Genomic DNA, 19281 nt, shown 5'->3' with positions numbered 1-19281 from the left:
TTACAGTATATGAAAGAAAAAAGAAGAATATGATGTACATTGTAGTTGTATGCTATATGAAATCAAGAGTCTACTGAATACTTTCAGCTGAATCACATTTCTCAGGTTCAAGAGATCCATGGATATCGGAGGCTCTTCTACATTGCAGCATATTCAAGCACTCACTCTTTGGACAGTCAGACAAGCAGTCCACTAGCAGCCCTGGGACAACTGACCCATGACCCCTAACCCCTGACTGCCTCCTTTTTATGATTTCGGGTGCCAGCATCAAGTTCAGAGTATACAAAACAAATTACTGAGCTTGACAGTACCATGTAATGCTCAGAGCATCGTGATCATAGGCCACTTCTACAACAGTTTTGTTTTTGTTATTTTTTGTTTGTTTGTTTTTAACCTGTTGAGGACAGACTGATTTTGCTACAACATACATTTCCCATAGACACTTGCCCGAGTATAGACAATAGATGAAGGTATTCTACACATGCAGTTTTGCGTTTTGATGCAATCAAATCAGACACTCCCTATGGTAACTTAGATTACAACAGTGAATCTACCCAATTCCTTCTGGATCAATTTCATTCCATCAGCTCTCGGGTGTATTTGTAAGAAATATTGGCAAGAGCTGTAGAATTATGTTATTTCTATCCTGTGTACATTCTACTGTGGAAGTGTGTGACTGAGTTTACATGACACTTTGCCAATAGCTGACATATACCTGTACAGTGCACTTCCATTATAACAAACACGGTTATAACAAGATTCCTGTTACAACTAACTAAAAATTCAGGCTGCAACATTATCCATTTCATGTTTTTTAATGTTATTTGTTCGGTTATAACAGAATTTCGATATGACGAAAGAAAACTGGCGGTCCCAAGGACTTCGCTGTAACGGGAGTCCACTGTACAATGTAGCTAAATCAGTGATTGTGTGGCTGTGCATGTATGGTTAGTGTAATCATGATGCTGATAGCCAGTACTGTATGTGCCATACATATTTTGGGAATCAGGACATTCAGGACGTTTATGTTTTGAAGACACTGTAGTTAAATCTATGACCCAAAACCACAGCAGTTGAAATGAAAAATGGTTGTATTATCCCTTCCCAGGAAGCAAAGATACCTTGAGTTTTCCACCCTAGAGATAAGATGCATCACTGTTGGGTTTCAGGAAGCAATATTTTGGCATTGTTTTAACTGTCACAATTATTTGTTGACTCGCAATCTTTGCAAAAATACAGCTACATTGTACTGCAAGGGTATTCAGTTTGGTCTCTATGTGTCTAGCCACAATGTGTTGAATAATGTCAGAGCTGCCAAGTCTCCCTGATTCTGCAGGAGTCTCCCTGAAAATGTCAAAATCTGTTCATGTCTGAATAAGAGAATATTAAAATCTCCCCTATTTGGGAATTATTTTTGCCCATTGAAATGCATGTAACACATATCTCCCTGATTGCTGTGTGGAATCTCCCTGATTTGGATGTGGGAATGTTGGCAGACCTGAAATATGGAGTTGCTTCAGTTGTTACTGAGGATTGTGGGTATGTTTGCACTCATACATGTTGGGGGAGGACTTACATGTAGCAGTACTTCTTTTTCTTCTCCTTCAAGACATAACTTGATTGTTTAACCGAAAGGAAATGCACTATTAATATTTCATTCATTAAGTCTCCTGTGCCCATGTCCTGTTTGTTGTCTCATATTGTGTAGGTGTACAGAAATGTATGTTATTCTGAAGTGTATTTTTTGTTTTTGTTTTTGTTTTTATTTGAATTTGAACATGTATTGTGATGATGATTTTTAAGATTATATGTATTTTATAACTGCAGTTGGATGTTTATGTTGTAGTTTGTTAGCTAGTCAGAATGGCATCACCTACTTACAATGTACCACTGTCACAGTCTGGATAATTACTGGTATTTGTTTTTATGCAATCAATAACTCATTGTGTATTTTTGATAAGATTTTGATGATTTTAGTGTCCATCCAATGATGTACAGTTGAGCAGGTTCTGGCGTAGTTTTAGACATTCAAAATTGTGTAGTGCAAATGTATATTATGTACATGTATAAGATACATTCAGACGATACCATTTTATTGCAGATTTGTATCTTTTAACCTGTAGGTTTTAATTGCTCCTGAATTTAGTGCCTTTCAGTAGAGTTACTGATCAGTAACATAATAAGAAGACAGACCAGGATTTAAAAAAAAAAAGAAAAAGAAAAAGAAAAAAGCTGCACTGTCCAATACAATGCAGAACACATGAATGCATATTTGATGTCTTATGCAATAAGTTTGCATGCCATTTTTATGATACTTTTGATTCACGACTACATGTATTTACTTAGTGTCTGAAAAAAAAAACCAATGTCAAAATCAGTCCATAAAATGTATAAAGATAGATGAATAAATAATGAAAACTTAGTGACATTGGTTAACATGGCAGTGGCTCAAGCCAAGAAAGAAAAAGAGAATGTTGAATGCTGCTGACAGGAGCTGTGCGATGATGTTCAAATGGGTTTTAAAAACTATTCCAGAATACGAACATATTGCGAATGATTGCTGCCATTGTCAAGAAAATCTATGAACAAATATATGTGTGTGTCTCCATGTGTTTAACATTTCTCTTGCATGGTTAGTCTGAAACTTTTCCCTGTGGGAAATATCAAGCATGCTAAATCCAATCACTCATAAATTTTCTCTTGTTTGAAGTATCTTGAGCTTATTTCAACCCCATTTTTTTTTTTTAAAGCATCATATGTAGTGTCAAGAAACTCTGGTTGCATATGGGACTACATTTGTATGCAGCTCAGATTTTCAACGGAAACATGAGAGAGAGTTGTTGTGCCAAATTGTGTTCTCTTTGTGAGACAGTTGTATAATCATTGTACCTGTATACCATCACATTTATTTCGTCTTGTTATGGTACAGTAGACTCTGCTTAAGTTGAATTTGCCTAAGTCAAACATCGTCTAAGTCAAACATAATTTGCCAGTCCTATTCATTTATTTTCTGTTGTTTTTCATAAGGTTTCTTTCTCAGTCCCAGGAGATTCAACTTAAGGAGAGTTTACTGTATTTTTTTTTTTCACCTTATGTTGAAAGCATTGTACAGTAACGCATGTCAACATTTTTATCTTGGCTTTACATGTTTTGTGCCTCTGTTCCAAGTCTGTTGAAATCTGTTATGTCAGCCACTTCAAGTTTTGAATCTTTTCCTCTCTTTCTTTTCCCCCTCTCTGTCTCTCTTTCTCACTAATTCTTACCAAAGTCAAAAAGTCAAGTAAGCATCACTCTGAATACTTGTAAATTAGATTTGTGTAAATTATATAATATAATGTACACCAAGATATGAAATGCCACTATAGTTCTGAGAGATTATGTTCTTTAATTAAAGCAATATTTTCATGCAATTTTGTAGGAAAAGGAAAGCAAAGTATATTCTGCACCATCATAGCTATAGATGCAGCTATACTATCCTTGTACATGTACAAACAACAGTTTACCATGCAAAAGATTTGATACAATTATTTTTGTCCATATGCCTTATTCTTGTAACCAATTATGACAAATAAATCTTGAAAATATTGAAATGTCACTTTCATATCATTGGTTTCCTCCCTGTTGTCAGAGATTTTTAAAACTGCATCATGTATTTGAGCACACACACACACACACACACACATACACACACACACACACACACACATAAACTATCGTGAAACCAGCCATAAAAGCAAACATTCATCTGGGTCTTGTTAAATAATTTTATTTTGACCTTGTTCAAAATTTGTCAAAATAAGGATTTTCCTCATCTAGAGCACACAAAGTCTAGCACTTTCAGAATCTCTGTAATATAGTCACCCTTGCTCAAGTCAATTTCGCATTAAGTCGAATAACTTTTTAAGTCTTCTCTTTATATTCTCTTGATTTTTATCCCTCATAAGTCGAATTTTCTCTTAGTCAAAGCTATTTCTTCAGTCCAAATAGATTAGACTTAGGCAAGGTTTACTTACATGTTTGTACATGAATAAACAGTCACTAGGAGTCAATGGGGGAGTTTCTTATTTTCGAAGAAGAATCAAGTACAGTGTATATGAAATACCGGTAGACTTAATCAACTGAATCAAGAATGTCTCCAACAAAAAGCTGGATTGATTGCATAATTATGATGGGGGGGGGGGGGGGGGGGAGGGTTAACCGACAATGCAAATTTCATGCATGTAATATCTCAATAACAAGGACTACTCTAACAGCCAGAAATCTTGTCTGGGTTCCCATTTCACAAAAGCTGTTTCTAGCATAGCAACTCTGGCTAGAATAGCAAATTCTCGTAGCAACAGCCAACCAGGAATCAGGATCAATACCATGACACTTGCCATGTGCAGCAAGAGTTGCTATCATTGCAACTGTCTTTATGAAATGGGGCCCTGGTCAGCCAGCTGCATAGGAAGAAGGTAAGCCAAGAAGGTAAACCTGTATGTATGACTTGCCCTAGTTTCAGACGATCCCCAGCTTTGCGGGGGCAGTTTGTAGAGTGTTACGGTAGACCGTCCACACATGCATTGAAATCCCCTGCTGAAAGGGAGACAAAATCATGGCTGGTGGTTTCAGCTGTGTGTTCGGTCACCATAAGTGGCACTGTAGGACGCGCAATTGCAAATTCATACGATAGCAATCTGTACAGTGCCTGATTGCCTACTTTGCCACCATATTTCAAGCATGCACACTTCTGAGGAAAACAGCTGCGCGAGAGATCAAGGTCAGTCCCCGGCGAGCTTTCACACGATGGGATTGATGGGGAACGTTCTGGCAAACGGCACATTCCCCGCGAAGCAGGGGATCATCTGAATGCAGCGTATGGGTATGGCATATAACTATGGAATCTACATCTGTACTTGTAAAACTTTAAAAAAAAAAAAAAAAAAAAAAAGGGTATGTATTTGTCAGGAATGCAGCCGAGTTCAGTACTGGACTAGGACATAGGTGGCTGCTCCATCAGTAGAATCAGGTGCTGCTCAGAACAAGGATGGGTAAGGCAATGTCTGGTTTGAGTACTCCTGCTAATTCAGGAACCGTAGGTCCACATTTTTGTGTGGCAAGTAACCCATTCTTTGCAAACTCAATTTTCTTTTTTTTTCTGGAGAAATCAACACCTGCTGTAAAAACTGTGAAGAAAATGACTACCGGTAGTCTTTTTGCTTCAAGTAAACGAAGCACAATAACAAATAGAAATGCATCTCATCCATCCTATTAGATCTTCAAGACTAGCTCAAAAGTCATCTTCTAAGAAGCACAATGCTAGTGCTAGTTCTTCACCCACAGTAAGACACTTGATTCTACTTCTAAGTCTCAATGTGATATCATCATGTCATACATAAACTTTGTTTCTGAAAAAGACAATGCCGCTGTCCGAAGGGAACAATGTGCTATTTTAGAAGAATGAACCGTGTATCCATTGTTTACACAGTGTTATGTCTTATCAACTTCAGGTGCTCCTTATTAGGTTTGCGAGACCTGAAGTGCTCGCTTCACATTCCAAAGTGTATGAAGTTGACTTCACAAGTGAATGCAATCAAAAGTGTGATGATGAATTGTTTGTTGGCTGGACAGCAAGAACATACTTGAGGGAACATGAACAACAGTGAGACACAAAAGCACCTCTACCATGTACATCAGTTTCTGCAGCCATTATCTTGCAGCTCACACCTACATAAGTGACCGTGTATCACAAAACAAACAAAAAGTCGCATCCCTTGATTTTTACGTGAGAGCTCAAAAAAGGTAAAATGGGTCAGTTGAGTCAATCTTCAGTTTTTCATATTTTCTGAAAGAGCTATCCTTCTACATTATGCTTTAATTTGGGATCATAACATGAATGAGAAAGTGTGTTTTCAGCAGTTTTTCTACAACCCTTTTTCGGGGAGAGTAAAATGATTAGGTATGTTTTAGAGGTCCCCTTTCATTTCTTGAAATCCCTAGCACTCTCTTCAATTTCAAGTCTAATAACTTTTGAAAGGATAACGCTACTGCTTTGAAAATTGGCATTAATCATGGACAGAATGTGTTAATGGAACATGCCCAATTTCAGTTCAATCCGATAATCCCTTCATTGTTGTTGCTCCAGTGGTTTACATCCTGTGTTTTGTCCCTTTCATCGCACAGCTAGCATGGCTTGGTAAAGATTAAGCGCTTGAATAGGCTCTGTACTTCAGAACCTCTTTTCTCAGTTCACACTTTTCAAGAGTGTGTGCTTTCATTCAAGTATTTAGACAGGTTAGGAGAGTCCATCTGAATTGAGTTATACATCATTTCAAAGCTTTGAGTCTGCTCTTTCAGAATCTGCCCTTAACTAAAAATCCATGTCTGGCGACTTTTTGTTTATTTTGTGGTGCAGGGTCACATATTCAAACCCTACCCAATCAAGGAGGAAGTTCTCCAGAATGCAAAAAGCGGATTCAAAAAGGGCCTAAGCTTTTGATCCTACCAGAATCTTCATAAGAGGCAAAGGGGAAAAACATGTAGTGAAGCAAATCACATAATTTATATGGACTACAGTACACACAATGGGCACAGTGTAAGGAGGGCTAGGGACACAGAACAAAGGAAACAAAAGGGGTATTTAGGTGTCAAAGGCAGGGAGCTAAACAGGTATGAGGGGGATTAAAGCACGGGGTGAACAGACAAAAGGCAGAGGTGGGCCAGTGATGATCCCAAGCTAGGGTCATAGGGGGCAACCTGTTAAGGATAAAGATGAATAGGGAGGCAACATCAAACAAGACAAGGAACAACACAAGGGAAAAGAATAGGAAAATAGTTAAATAGCAACAGCATGAGTGAAAGGGGGGGGGGGGGGGGGAGAACAAACATTGGGCCTTAAACCTGGCATACAACGATGTGGCAAAAATGAAAGTTAGAGCAAACCAACAAACGCAAAGTACCAAAAAAACATCTCAACATTAATTTTTTTTTTTTTTTTTTTTTTTTGCAAAAGTGTTAGACATGCCAAGGAGACAGCAAATGAGCTAAAGCAGTGATTGTACCTAGCAGACACATTGTCACAATTTCTGTGTAACCAAGGCACGGATAATACTGAAGACGAATTCTGCAGATTTCAGGCAGATGATCTTGATGGCATTCTGAAGCAAGAGGAGAGGTAAGACACAATTTGGAATGGAAATTCCAAACTCTGGTCTGTAGCAACTGGCAATACAATGTGTCCCACAGAAGTAAAGCTTGCAAAGAGTGTTGGTCATGAACCATAGTAACGGCGACTGGGAAAGGATCTTCAGTCTTGTGAAATTCTGTCCAGGTTGTCTACGAAGATCTTGGAGAACCTGATGATAACGAGGAAGATGACCACTGATAGCTGCAACAGGAACACCATGCCAATCTGTGACTTGTTCTACAGACATACATGTACTTAAACAGGCCAAGCAGGCCACGTTAGCTGGCTTGAGATTCTAGACTATGGACCATGTTTTAGGTAAGACTGATCTCACTGCCATTATTTGGTACTGATTGTATACATAAATGCTGCTTTGAAAATCAGTTAAAATACTTGCTATATTACTAAATGTGCCATTCAAATGTATATTTAGGGGGTCTAATATTTTGCAAATTGGGGCCTCCCAACAATGGGTGGGGAAATGTATGTGTGCATGTAGCATTCATGACGGGATCAGAGTAAATATTTTTCCGCATAACATTTGTGAATAGCATTCAACTCCCAAAATTTGTGAAAATTAATACCCTGAAAAATATCACAATTTCATCTTAAAAATGCAAAAGCTCCCTGCTGTGAGAGGGGGAAAACAATCTCACCCCCCTCCCTTTTTGGTCGTTATGCTCTTTCAGGCTTAGGTGCTTTGCTCCCTGACAGTGTCCATGTTCCTCTTATGCTGATTTTTTGGCAGTTCCATATTGGCAGGTATGCTACAGGAACAAGGGAAAAAGAGTATATTGGTCCAAGCTTGAGGCATCTAAACTTGGCCTAGGCTTTAGTCCAGAATTTAATCTTGTCTGTATTTTCCAGACAGACAAGCACACACTCTGTTCAGTGCCTACTCCAGCCTAGTACAATCCAGCATTGATTTGACGAGACACAGATGCTGTCTGTTGGCTGACTGTCATTTGAAGGCTCCCTTCCCTGGAAGACTTTCTGCTGTTTGATCACAGATTTCCTGGAGCACACACCGATCAAGTGGCAGTGAGTCAAGTAATTCCTCCACCTGCATTGGACAAAGCACACATGACAACTTATAAATAAACTAGAGACTACTGTTTACCCCAAATATTTCGTGAGCTCTTTATTTTTGCGAATTTTGCAATTTAGGTGCTATCTGCGAAATTAACAACTCGAAATTATTTCTTGCCATGAATGCAAAGTGCATTCATTCATTTCTCCATTCAGTACTGTACTCCACTATCGCAAATTCAAACACTCGCGACATTGCTGGGAAGTCCCGATTGGCTAAAAATGAGACTCATTTTTATGAGACCCTGCACTACAGAACCACCAAAAAGTCGCCAGACACAGATTTTTATTGAAAGGCAGATTCGGAAAGAGTAGACTCTAAGCTTTGTTTGTTTGTTCATTTCCATCTGAGGTGATGGCTGGATAGCCCATATTCAGCTACGTTAAGCTGGTTTTCCATGGGGTTCAGTTGGATGTGAGGGGAGACCACTTCACCGGGTTAAACACCCTGCTCTTTGCGATGGATGAATGAAGCGGGATCTTTTACGTGCATGAGTTGTGACTCTCTCATACACGGGACCTCCATTTTATGTCCCATCCGAGGGACAGAATGATAAAATGATATATTAAATTCAGCACATATGGACTTCAGAAAATACACTCTGGAAAAGTGTTTAATGAGAAAAGAGGCTTTGAAGTTTAGGGTCCATTCAAGTACTTAATCTCACCATACTGCGCTCTATGCAATGTATGGGACAAAAACAGGACGTACAACTCCATTATATATCCCCCACAATGAAGGAATTATCAGATTAAGCTGAAATTTTGTTCTCTGTATAAAGCGCATTAAATTCAACACATCCTTAGCTTTCAAAGCAGTAGCATTGTCTTTTCAAAAGTCATCAGAGTTGAAAGTGAAGAGCTTGTAAAGAGTTTGGATGCTGTAGCATAGTGGATAAGACTCCCGACTCCCAATTGGAGGATCCGAGTTCGATGTACCCACCACGTCCCTCTTGCACCTTGGCCTGAATTCTCAAAGGTGGAATAACTTTATTACACCGCTTATTCTGCCGATTTACAGTATTACGCCTCTTATGCAAATCAGGCCCTCATGACGTAAAATGACACGATTTCTTGCCCGGAATCTATTGTCAAAGGTGGAATAACTTATTCCAGCTTGAGAATTCGGGCCCAAGTGTATAAATGGGTACCTAGCAACGCTAGGGTAATAATAATGGCAGGGCCCTCTAGTAGAGCATTGGCAACACTGAAGAGGCTACGCTGGATAAAGAAGACCTTATTATTATCACCACCACCACCACCACCACTACTACTACTACTGCTACTACTACTATTATTATACAGGAATTCATGATTCCAAACTTTAGAATTATGTAGAAAAATTGCTCTACTGTAATAGTGGATATTTTCGCGCGACTAATTTTTCGCGCTAGGCTGGGTCAGAAGAGTTTCGCGTGTTTTTAATTCCGCGGAATCACGACATCACGCACAGGAACGTATGGCAAGCAAAAATATTCGCGTGTTTTTATTTTCGCGCTAGTTTCTGGTTGCGCGAAATGCGCGAAAATTTCAACACCGCGAAAATTTCCACTTTTACAGTATCAAAAAATATGAAAACCTAAATATTGACTGGGTTGACCCATTTCAACTGTTTTGAGTCTTCACGCAAAATCAGGTCATCAGATTTTTTGTTGGTTTTGTGATGCACAGTCACACATGGCGTGTACAGTATTTTGTAATAATTAACACTGTCATTATTGTTATCATTATTGTCCATACCATTTACATTTGACACCCCATGAATGAGACAAACTTTATTTGAAAATGCATACACTGATAGCAGGTTTGCATTATTTCAATTGCATCAGTCTTTAGAATAACAAATCTTTTAGCTCTTTGGTTCAATACATTCTTGTTGCTATGTGGTTACTCAGAATATTGTATACCAATGCAAAAAGACCAATCTACAGTTCCAGCACTGCTTACCTCTGCCAGAAGCTCAGAGTTTCTCTTCTTTGCAAATGATATGGCAATGCTTTGTATGGACGTCAGGAGCAATCTGAAAGTGGGTCAGAAACATTACATATTTTTAGAGAATTAAAGAAGGGCATGGGGAATTACAACTTACCCCAAGCACATCTCAGTACCAAGCAGGTGGATTTACACACAAGGAATAAAGGCCATTAAATACATACACATGTATGTACTGTAAGTATATGCAATACACATGCATGCGTGTGTTTGTACACTATATGGTTGTTTGTGTGTTTAGGTGTTCATGTGTTTGCCTGTGTGTGCAAATAATGATGACTCAGAAGGTCGTTTAAGATGTTGGTCGTACCAATACCAAAGCAGTACTTTTCTTGACTCTGTGAGGGGAAAAGTAAAAACTTACCTTGCCTTGAAAAAAAAAAAAAATGGAAAGGAAATTATGCTAATATATGCATTAAGTGTCTTTGTTGTTGTGTAGAAATTTGACAAAATTTGTATAAATGAAAATGATCACTGACTGCTAAAAACAAGTAACACAAACAAAACCAATAGTCAATGGAAAAAAAAAATATATATATATTATATCAGGGCTCCACACTAACTTTTTTTTTGGTGGCCCCCCCCCCCCCCAAAAAAAAAACAACAACAACAATAAAAAACATTAACTCACTCCATGTGAGTTTTGGTGGCCCAAAGTGGGCCACCAAATTTGCCCTTTTTTGAAATTTAGTGGCCCGACTTTCATTTTTGGTGGCCACCGTTAGTGTCGAGCCCTGATATATATATATACATATACATATATATGTATGTATGTATGTATACATATATATATATATATATATATATGTATATATATATATATATATATATATATATATATATATATATATTGCCACGGACAAATCTGGCAAGAATTGATAGCAAAGCCTTTGCGAGCACAAGTCAGAAAGTTGCAAAGTCATCCGTGAGAGTAGTAATAGAATAAACTAAATATGTAGTAAACAATTTATTATTATCAGCAATTTTGCTCACAAGTATCTTGATAGCAACATCACAAGTTTCAAAACTTTTGTAGGCTTGAGCATGTTTTGTTTTTTCCCAGTAACTTGACCATCATATGCACATTAATCAGAAATGTTTGCCACTTTTCTTTTCTTAATAATGAGCCATCATAACATTGTCTTTAATTGGGTAAAATGTTTTAGTACCAATATTGCATATACATGTATGTCTAAGAAAGATAATCTATTGTGCAAAGATGGCTATATTACTTGATGCTTGCATTACAATGTCTTTACATACAGAGGATACACACTGATATCTAAATACACTGCAGGATCAAGGGGATTTACAAATAAATGAGGAAGATATGAAGTTGAGTATGGATAAAACTCACTGAGCTCTCACAAGACATGCAGCAGCTTCTAGAATGAGTCTTTTGGATGTTTCCCCATCCTCCTCCGAGAGGGAGCGTTCCCCAGACCCCAACAACGGAGGGCATCTCTCTCTCCTATCCTCATCCTTCAAAGACAAGGACTGTATGGTTGCTACAGCAACTGACTCGCTGTCTGGCAGTGGGCATCCTCCAGCACCACGTGATGCAGCATCAGTCAAAGCTTCCAATCTCACATTGCCAGGCAAAGTCCCATGGGCTGGTACATAAGCAGGTTTGCTGCAACTGGCATTTGAGTTTACTGCCGGAGGTACAGTGTAGTTGCATCCTGTTGGAACCTTTTGCGTTCTTTCTTGAATACCATCACCACTCGGATTTCCGTGACAGTATGCATGCTTTGGAGAAGACCACTTCTTTTCATGAGAAGCAGGCTGACCAGTAGATGGAGACCGGCCTCTGAGGGGTGCACAAGTGGAGTTTGCTCCATCTGCAACAGCATTCATATTTTGTTGGTCACCTGCGGCTTGAGGCCTTGAAGCGTCTTCAGAGTTTGTCAGTGTCTTGCAGGCTGGTGCCCAGCCATTGATCACTAGATTGCTTGGTTGCTCAGAAGGCAAGACTTTGGCATGATTAGAAGGTTGCTGGCAACAATCTGCTCTAGAAGCCAGCCTGAGGTAGGCCTTTGCCAATCGGATCTGATGCTGAACACTGGATGGCCGCACAGCCAGGCAAAACTTAAGGCTCTTAATGACACCTATGATAAGAAAGGACACGAGGGAGAGAATCGTTAAGATAACTGACATTAAAGGTCAAGGCTAGGTATCTTGATGATTTATGGCATCTACAGTCGTATGGACAGACCTTGCAGGAAAACTGCCACATTTGCTCATTTCAAGTTTGGTGCTAGTTGTAGTGCTAGCACTACTCTCTCCAAAATGACTATCTTAAACTGAGCTCCAACACTGATGGTCAGATTAATGCAATGGTACTGATCACAATTATGGATCCCTAACACCAGGTGTTGGCATCAAACCACCGCAAAGTGTGCAGAAATTGTGTAATGAATAAAGGAATGATTGAAGGATGAAGTCGTGGCTGCTTAGTTTCAGACAAATGATATGAGGAAGATGGATTAAAATGCCTCCTCCAAAATACGACAATCTTAATTTTGCTCCCAGCCTCAGATTTATGTAGCCATTAAAGAGCATTTGAAAAAATGTGTACATTACATGGGTGACCACTGCATTAGCATAGACTTACATACAGTACAACTTGCATCTACATATGGATGTAAATGTGAGTCTCACACAGTAATGCTAACACCAGCACTGAACTTGAAATGACAAAGATGATAATCCCAAGGGGCTTGTGTTAGCCAATGGGCTAAAAACATGTAAATCACCACTAACAATCAAACTGTGGAACTCGATTCAGCAGATGACATTCAATACCGGGCTCAATACCAACTACTGGAAATAGGTCATAACATTTAGGGGATTTCAAGTTTGGTTTTATAGTCAGTGCTTGTGCCGAGATAGCAATAGCACTAGCGCTGAATTTGAAATCTCCCATACTTGTTAAAAGAAGTGTATGAGAGGTCCATGATGAGAGGAATGTTTGGCACTGTACCAAAGAGGGACTTATATCCCTTTCAGTAACCCTCCTGCAAATGCCCCATCTTAAAATTGTTGAGGGATTACCCAGGCAGTCAAACAGGTTGCAAGAATTATTGTCTTCCAAGTTGTTGCACATTCTTGTGATAAAAATCATGGGAGACACAGGAGATACCTCTTTGCCAGTTATATAATCAAGTTTGCAGCAACAATCTTCCCTGAAATGTCAAAGTTGGTTTTGCCCATTTTGGCTTGTTGTCAGGATTAAATTGACCTGTGAACACAGAAACCATCAAATTTTTCCTTACAGGTCATCAGTGGGGTGGGGTGGGATGAGGGGACTGCACAAGATCCCTTCTCATAACAACAATTTGTCTCAAGCTGCAATTGGACATGAAATATTGCCTTTGGGATACAGCAATCCTCCTTAACTTTATTACCTGATTCAACAGGTTTGGACTTGGAGGAAATTCAGTCATCCTCACGTAAGTCGACCTCACACAAATCAAAAAGTTGGCTTGGTTGAAGAAAAATTATAACCTGAATGGACATGAAAATGTGTTAAATTGATCATGTAAGTCCAAATTCACAGAAGTCTAAGGACTTTCTCAAGTCCCCGCAGATTTGACTTAGGCAAGGCTGACTGTAGCTTTTCATGTCACTCTCACCAGTGTCATCTCCTGCAGCCTGACATAGTAATGACAGAAGGCTGTGCGCTCCAAACAGCTGATCCTCGCTGGTGGATTCTGCCAGCTGAATCACGGGAAAGAACAAAACAAAACAAAACTGATAATCTAAACGTGCCACGTTCTCACAGTGATATCCCACTGTGATTAACCAGCTTATTTTCACCCTCAAGCACACTATTTCAGCTGCTGTGCCAAAGTCCAATACTGTGAATATTCTAGCCATCATGTGATGCCATTGTATAGTAAGCAAGCCTCAGACACACTTTAGGGTTATCCACTCTATTTTGTAGCAACAACATGTAGGAACCACAGTAATGCAAGTTTTAACAATACAACAGAAAACCCTGTACAGTAATAAGCGTTGAATCAATCTCCATTCACAGAAACAGAAGTTAGTAAACAAACACATCAATGATTTGATACTTACTTGGACTTTGCAAATGTGAATATGTATGCATATACAAGGACTTCAGCTCTAAGTTCAATAATCACTATTCTGCAAAGTGGTATGTATGCATGCATCTCCCAACTGCAAGTAGTCATACATGGCTCACCAATCTCTTTCCAGTTTCCATGGCAACCTTGTGGTCCCCATCCCAATGTTGACATCGCGCCAGACACTCCAGGAGGAGGCGTCTCATGGTGGGGTTGTTAGGGGCAACATGCTCCAAAGCTCTGGCGTAGGCATCCTGTGCTGCCCCCCACGCACCGAGGTAGTAGTGGTGGTCGCCTCGGTGGATGAAGAGCTGCATTTGCTCAATGGGGTCATCGCGCACTGGTGCTTGCTCATCGAGGAACCACTGCCAGGAGAAAGATGGCAAACATTTAGTAAGATGTAGGCTTGGTGTAACATTGGTAATCTCTTTGATAGTTGGGTGACATATGTGTACATTCCAAATATAAGTATATTACACAGCCAAAACTCTTTATGAGTACCAATCAGATTTGATATGTTCTAGATCTGACATAAAACATATGAATTAAAATCAATAATTGTGTCAAATGCTTGAAATTGGTATCAATCCTAGTTTGTTGAGGATCAAGATCTTGAATAAAAGTGCAAGCAAACCTAAGCAGCCTAAAAACAAAACAATTATGTCCAGATATTTCCTTATAATACTATCCCATCTCATGTCAATAAATAGGTCGAGTGCCTTGTGGAATTTTCATTGAAAATACCTTCTTTTTTTTTTTTTATAGAAATTCTCATTAAATCTTCCCATAAATATCAATACACTACTGTCACATCATAAATAGTTCTTGTAGCCTTAAATCTAGTGATGAAGGCATGTGGATTTGATTTAAAAAAAAAATAAAATTCATAACTTTTGAAGAGATTGCTTGGTTTTCTTCAAATAACAGTGGTATAGTAAAAACAGTGCTTTACTCTTTCTGCAATCACCAAAATGTTCTGGGGAAACAGTACACACTTATGACTCCTCAACTTATCACAATCTGACACCCGAGACCACTCTAAAGCATACAGGTCTAGGACTATTACCCCCTGAGTGATTACCCCGGACCCTTCCCCTGAACCCCACGAACCTAATCTTAACCTTATCCCAAACTCTAGACCCTAAACCTAACCCTAAGCTTTACTCTTACCTTATCACTAACCAGTATTTACCATGTAGTTGGGGGGGTAATTGCCCTGATACGCAAAACTCCCAAGCTTAGTTATCAGCACTTAATTATCTCATTTCACATCAGTCTTTTCAGGCATCAACTCAACACACTAATCATTTTAAGGTTCTGCTGAGCAGATATAAATCTAAGGAAATATTGGGAGGATCTGTTTAGATACCAAATACTGTAAAAGTGGATATTTTCGCGTGACTAATTTTTCGCGCTAGGCCGGGTCAGAAGAGTTTCGCGTGTTTTTAATTCCGCGGAATCAAGACATCACGCACAGGAATGTATGGCAAGCAAAAATATTCGTGTGTTTTTATTTTCGCGCTAGTTTCTGGTTGCGCGAAATGCGCGAAAATTTCAACACCGCGAAAATGTCCACTTTTACAGTAATACACATGTATGTAAGTTGCCTTCAAATCCTACTTGTATGTACACCTAATGAAATAAATTGATAATAATCCTGTTATGCATAAATGAATGAACCTGAGGTGTAATTTCCCTTGGCTTGTAGTCAGACTGAGGAGTCTTCTTGGTTTTTGGTCTCTCCTTAGCAAACAGATCATCATCAAAGTTTCCAAAGTCCATCACAAGCCCTGGTACATGCAGAAAGAACTATGAAGGAGGCGACTGGTCCAGCAAGAAGCATGTGTACTTCCTGACATCTGAAGCTCCTGTTCCGTGAAATAAGTTGCTGTTAGGGGAAGACGTGACATGGATAAATGAATTTAGAGTCATAAAGAAATTGAAGTACTGAGGGGTGAGCAGGACAACTGAGTTTACTGATATCATCTACCATCTAAATATTGAAGGCATTTTGTTTTTGTAGAATTTCCTTTGTGTGTGCATGTGTCGATGTGTGTGCATACTTGACTGAAAGATCGGTCTGTATCTGGTCGTCGGGGATACGTTCCGCGGAGACTGCATCTGGCTTCACAGATCCCCCCCTATTCTACGGAGGAGAGCGATAACGTCAAAAAAATAAAAGACTCCCCTGGACAGACGGATCCTTCTGTCTATGTGCGTACTAGTAGTATGCATATAAGCTGTTATTTTGGGGTAAAGATATTTTTGTGAATGAGGTCAGAGACATTTTTGCAAGATGTTGTTCTCAAGAATAGATGCAAACACAAACATAAATGCATTATTACCATAGGGCATGGATACATTTTCGTGTAATCAAATTCGTGATCCGACTGTAATTTAAGAAATTCGCGAAAATAACACCTTATACTGTAAATGAAAGCACTTGATGGTACGCCACACCGTACACTGTTACTAAATGCTCTAATGCTCTTCCCCCTGTGAGCCGGAGGAGTCTTTTTTATTTTTTTGGACGTTATCACTCTCCTCTGTGGGGATTCCGTGAAGCCAGACGCAGTCTCCGCGGAACATATCCCCGACGACCAGATACATCTTGATCTTGATGGTATACGTTGATCAGCCCTGGTAGAGCAACACTCAACTTTGGTTCATAGGTCATGGTGGGAGCTAGTGCCTCCCGGGAGGGACGTTACTCAGTGTTTTAAAATGTATCTTTGAATAAATTTGGATCAGCTATGTCGGTTATTGCTTGTGGTAAAACATTCCACTTTCCAGTATCTGCTGGTTCTTGGGAAGAATGAATGTATACATGGAGATCAGTTCTGGAACTTGGAAGTAGGGAGCTTTATCTGAAGAGGTTTCCAACTCCAGGGTCCCGTTGCATAAAACTTTTTTAGCAACCTTAAAAAATTCAGGTTGGGATTTGCCCAACCTGAATTTTTAAAGGTTGCTAACCTAAGACTGTAAAATCTGTTGCATAAAAACTCTGGTTTGGAGCTTCCAACCGGAATTTTGTGATTTCAACCGGAAAAAAATCCGGTTGGAGTTTTATGAAACGGGCCCCTGGTCCTTCTAACGTCAAGTGGTTCAGGGTTGAATTCACCATGTCTTTCAGAGGGCAAATCGACCAGGCCATAGATTATTCTGTGCATCTTATGATGCTGTTCATGTGACGTTTATGTTCCAAGGTAGGTCGTTTGCTGTTCTGATGGAGCATGGTTGTTACAGAGCTCCCACAGTATAGGTCGTTGGTTTAAAGCGGGCAGCTTTCCTTTGTATAGACTAGACAATTTTAATTTTTAGCCTCTAACAGTTACTTTAGACAAAGTCATTGAAGTATGTGGGTCCGATCAAGATTGCCAACATCCTAATACCTATACCTATGGATACCTATGGAAGATTCTGAACGCAGGCTGAGCCTCTATATTCAGATCCAGGTTCAGTCCTTCTGATGAGCTGGGTTGTGACCAGGTGGCGTGGCGTCAAACTTAAATTTTATGGGTTCATTGTCCCAGAATTTATCCAAACCAATTTTAAAACTGAAGACACTGGGTGCATCTTTTAAATTTCTAGGTAAACTATTCCATGGTTTCCTGATACGCATGTAAAATGAATTTCTTCTTGTAGTGGTTTGCGATCGAAAAATATATAATTTCTTACTATGTCCTCTTGTGCATTTTTTTATTAAACCAAAGTCAGGCACTACTTCCTGATCATATTTATGAAATAATTTAAAAGCTTCAATCATGTCACCTCTCGCCCTGCGGTATGCTAGAGTTGAAAGTCCCAGGTGCCTCAATCTTGTATTCATAAGATAAGGATCTTATTTCACATACTAATTTTGTGGCCCTCCATTGTACATTTTCTAAAGCTACTAGATCAATATGTTTTTTTCAAATAAGGACTCCATACCGCATTGGCGTATTCTAAATGAGGTCTTACCAAAGCTTTATATAACAGTAAAAAAATTATCTTTATTTAAATAAACAAATGTGCGTCTTATTAATATATTCATAATTTTATTGGCATGTTTATTTGTTCCTGGAAATGTTGTTCAAACTTAAGTTTAGAATCAACTGTGATTCCTAGGTCCTTACATGAATCTACGTGTGAAAGATAATGTACAGTGTTTCCAATATTCATAGTGTAATCGTACAAATTATCTTGCTATTCTTGGTTGCCAACCGTAAGAACACAACATTTTTTAGGATGAAACCTAAAGGCCGTGTCACACCAGCCTTGCGTGCGACTTGCAAAGAACAATTTTGACTACCCGAAGGTCCCCGTAGATGATCCGCACATGACAGTACCTAGCACGTATCTCAAAAGTAGTCGCCCGGAGGTGCGCACGCATATTTTTTTACCCGCAACCGTGTTTAGGCCCTGTCACACTTTTCCGGGCAAGCTACTCGGGCTTGTTACGTGTAGGGATTTTCTAGCATACCGGACATTCCTGAGGGCGGAAAAGGATTTGTGCGAGTCAGCGCATGTGTCTTACTTGCTGGACGCGTTATACTTGCGAGTATACTGTGTGACCTTTGTACCAGTCACGAGGGGGCTGACAACTCAGTGAAGGAATTCCTCCAATGGAATGGCTGAAATCTCACAGAATTTCATTATCTTGGCTGCATACAGGACTGCGAAGTACCTGCGTGGGAATTGCCTGGAAAGTACTGCCCCTAAGGGTCTCCTGCTGGCGTTCTGCGTGGACCTCTATGGGCATTCCCGCGACTCACCCGGAAAAAGTTTTGGTCATGCTCAAAACTTGGCTGCGGTTAAATCGGACTTGCGTTAGCACCTCAGGGCAACTACGCCGCACTAGATACTGTCAGGTGCGGACCAACTGCGGAGAGCTCCGGGGAGTAAATTTGTTTCCCCGCAAGTCAAGCCGCAGAAGTTCCCCCGTACGGTATGACAAGGCATGAA

The 19281-nt window shown here is 39.6% G+C and overlaps 1 protein-coding gene across 1 annotated transcript; it reads right to left on the bottom strand.

The window, feature by feature from the left end:
- Nucleotides 1–7635: 7635 nt before the first annotated feature.
- On the bottom strand, nucleotides 7636–16217 carry LOC140234190 (uncharacterized). Its single transcript, XM_072314257.1, has 6 exons — nucleotides 16018–16217; nucleotides 14457–14702; nucleotides 13882–13966; nucleotides 11604–12354; nucleotides 10202–10274; nucleotides 7636–8228 (listed from the first exon to the last, which is right to left on the bottom strand). The coding sequence occupies exons 1-6, from the start codon at nucleotides 16117–16119 to the stop codon at nucleotides 8127–8129; spliced, it is 1359 nt and encodes a 452-aa protein (XP_072170358.1). The 5' UTR covers nucleotides 16120–16217; the 3' UTR covers nucleotides 7636–8126.
- Between the last annotated feature and the right edge of the window lie 3064 nt (nucleotides 16218–19281).

Source organism: Diadema setosum, chromosome 10 (assembly GCF_964275005.1).
Source record: "Diadema setosum chromosome 10, eeDiaSeto1, whole genome shotgun sequence".
Taxonomy (NCBI): Eukaryota; Metazoa; Echinodermata; class Echinoidea; order Diadematoida; family Diadematidae; genus Diadema; species Diadema setosum.
The sequence above is the reverse complement of the archived record's forward strand: the minus strand, read 5'-3'. Positions and strand labels throughout refer to the sequence as shown.

Excerpts from the sequence above, each read along its gene's own strand:
- LOC140234190 (XM_072314257.1), bottom strand. The coding sequence starts at position 16,119 with ATGGACTTTGGAAACTTTGATGATGATCTGTTTGCTAAGGAGAGACCA. Across the intron at positions 12,355-13,881 it reads GGCTGCAGGAGATGACACTG|GTGTCATTAAGAGCCTTAAG; the intron begins GTGAGAGTGACA and ends TTCTTATCATAG. Across the intron at positions 8,229-10,201 it reads ACTCTGAGCTTCTGGCAGAG|GTGGAGGAATTACTTGACTC; the intron begins GTAAGCAGTGCT and ends TGTCCAATGCAG.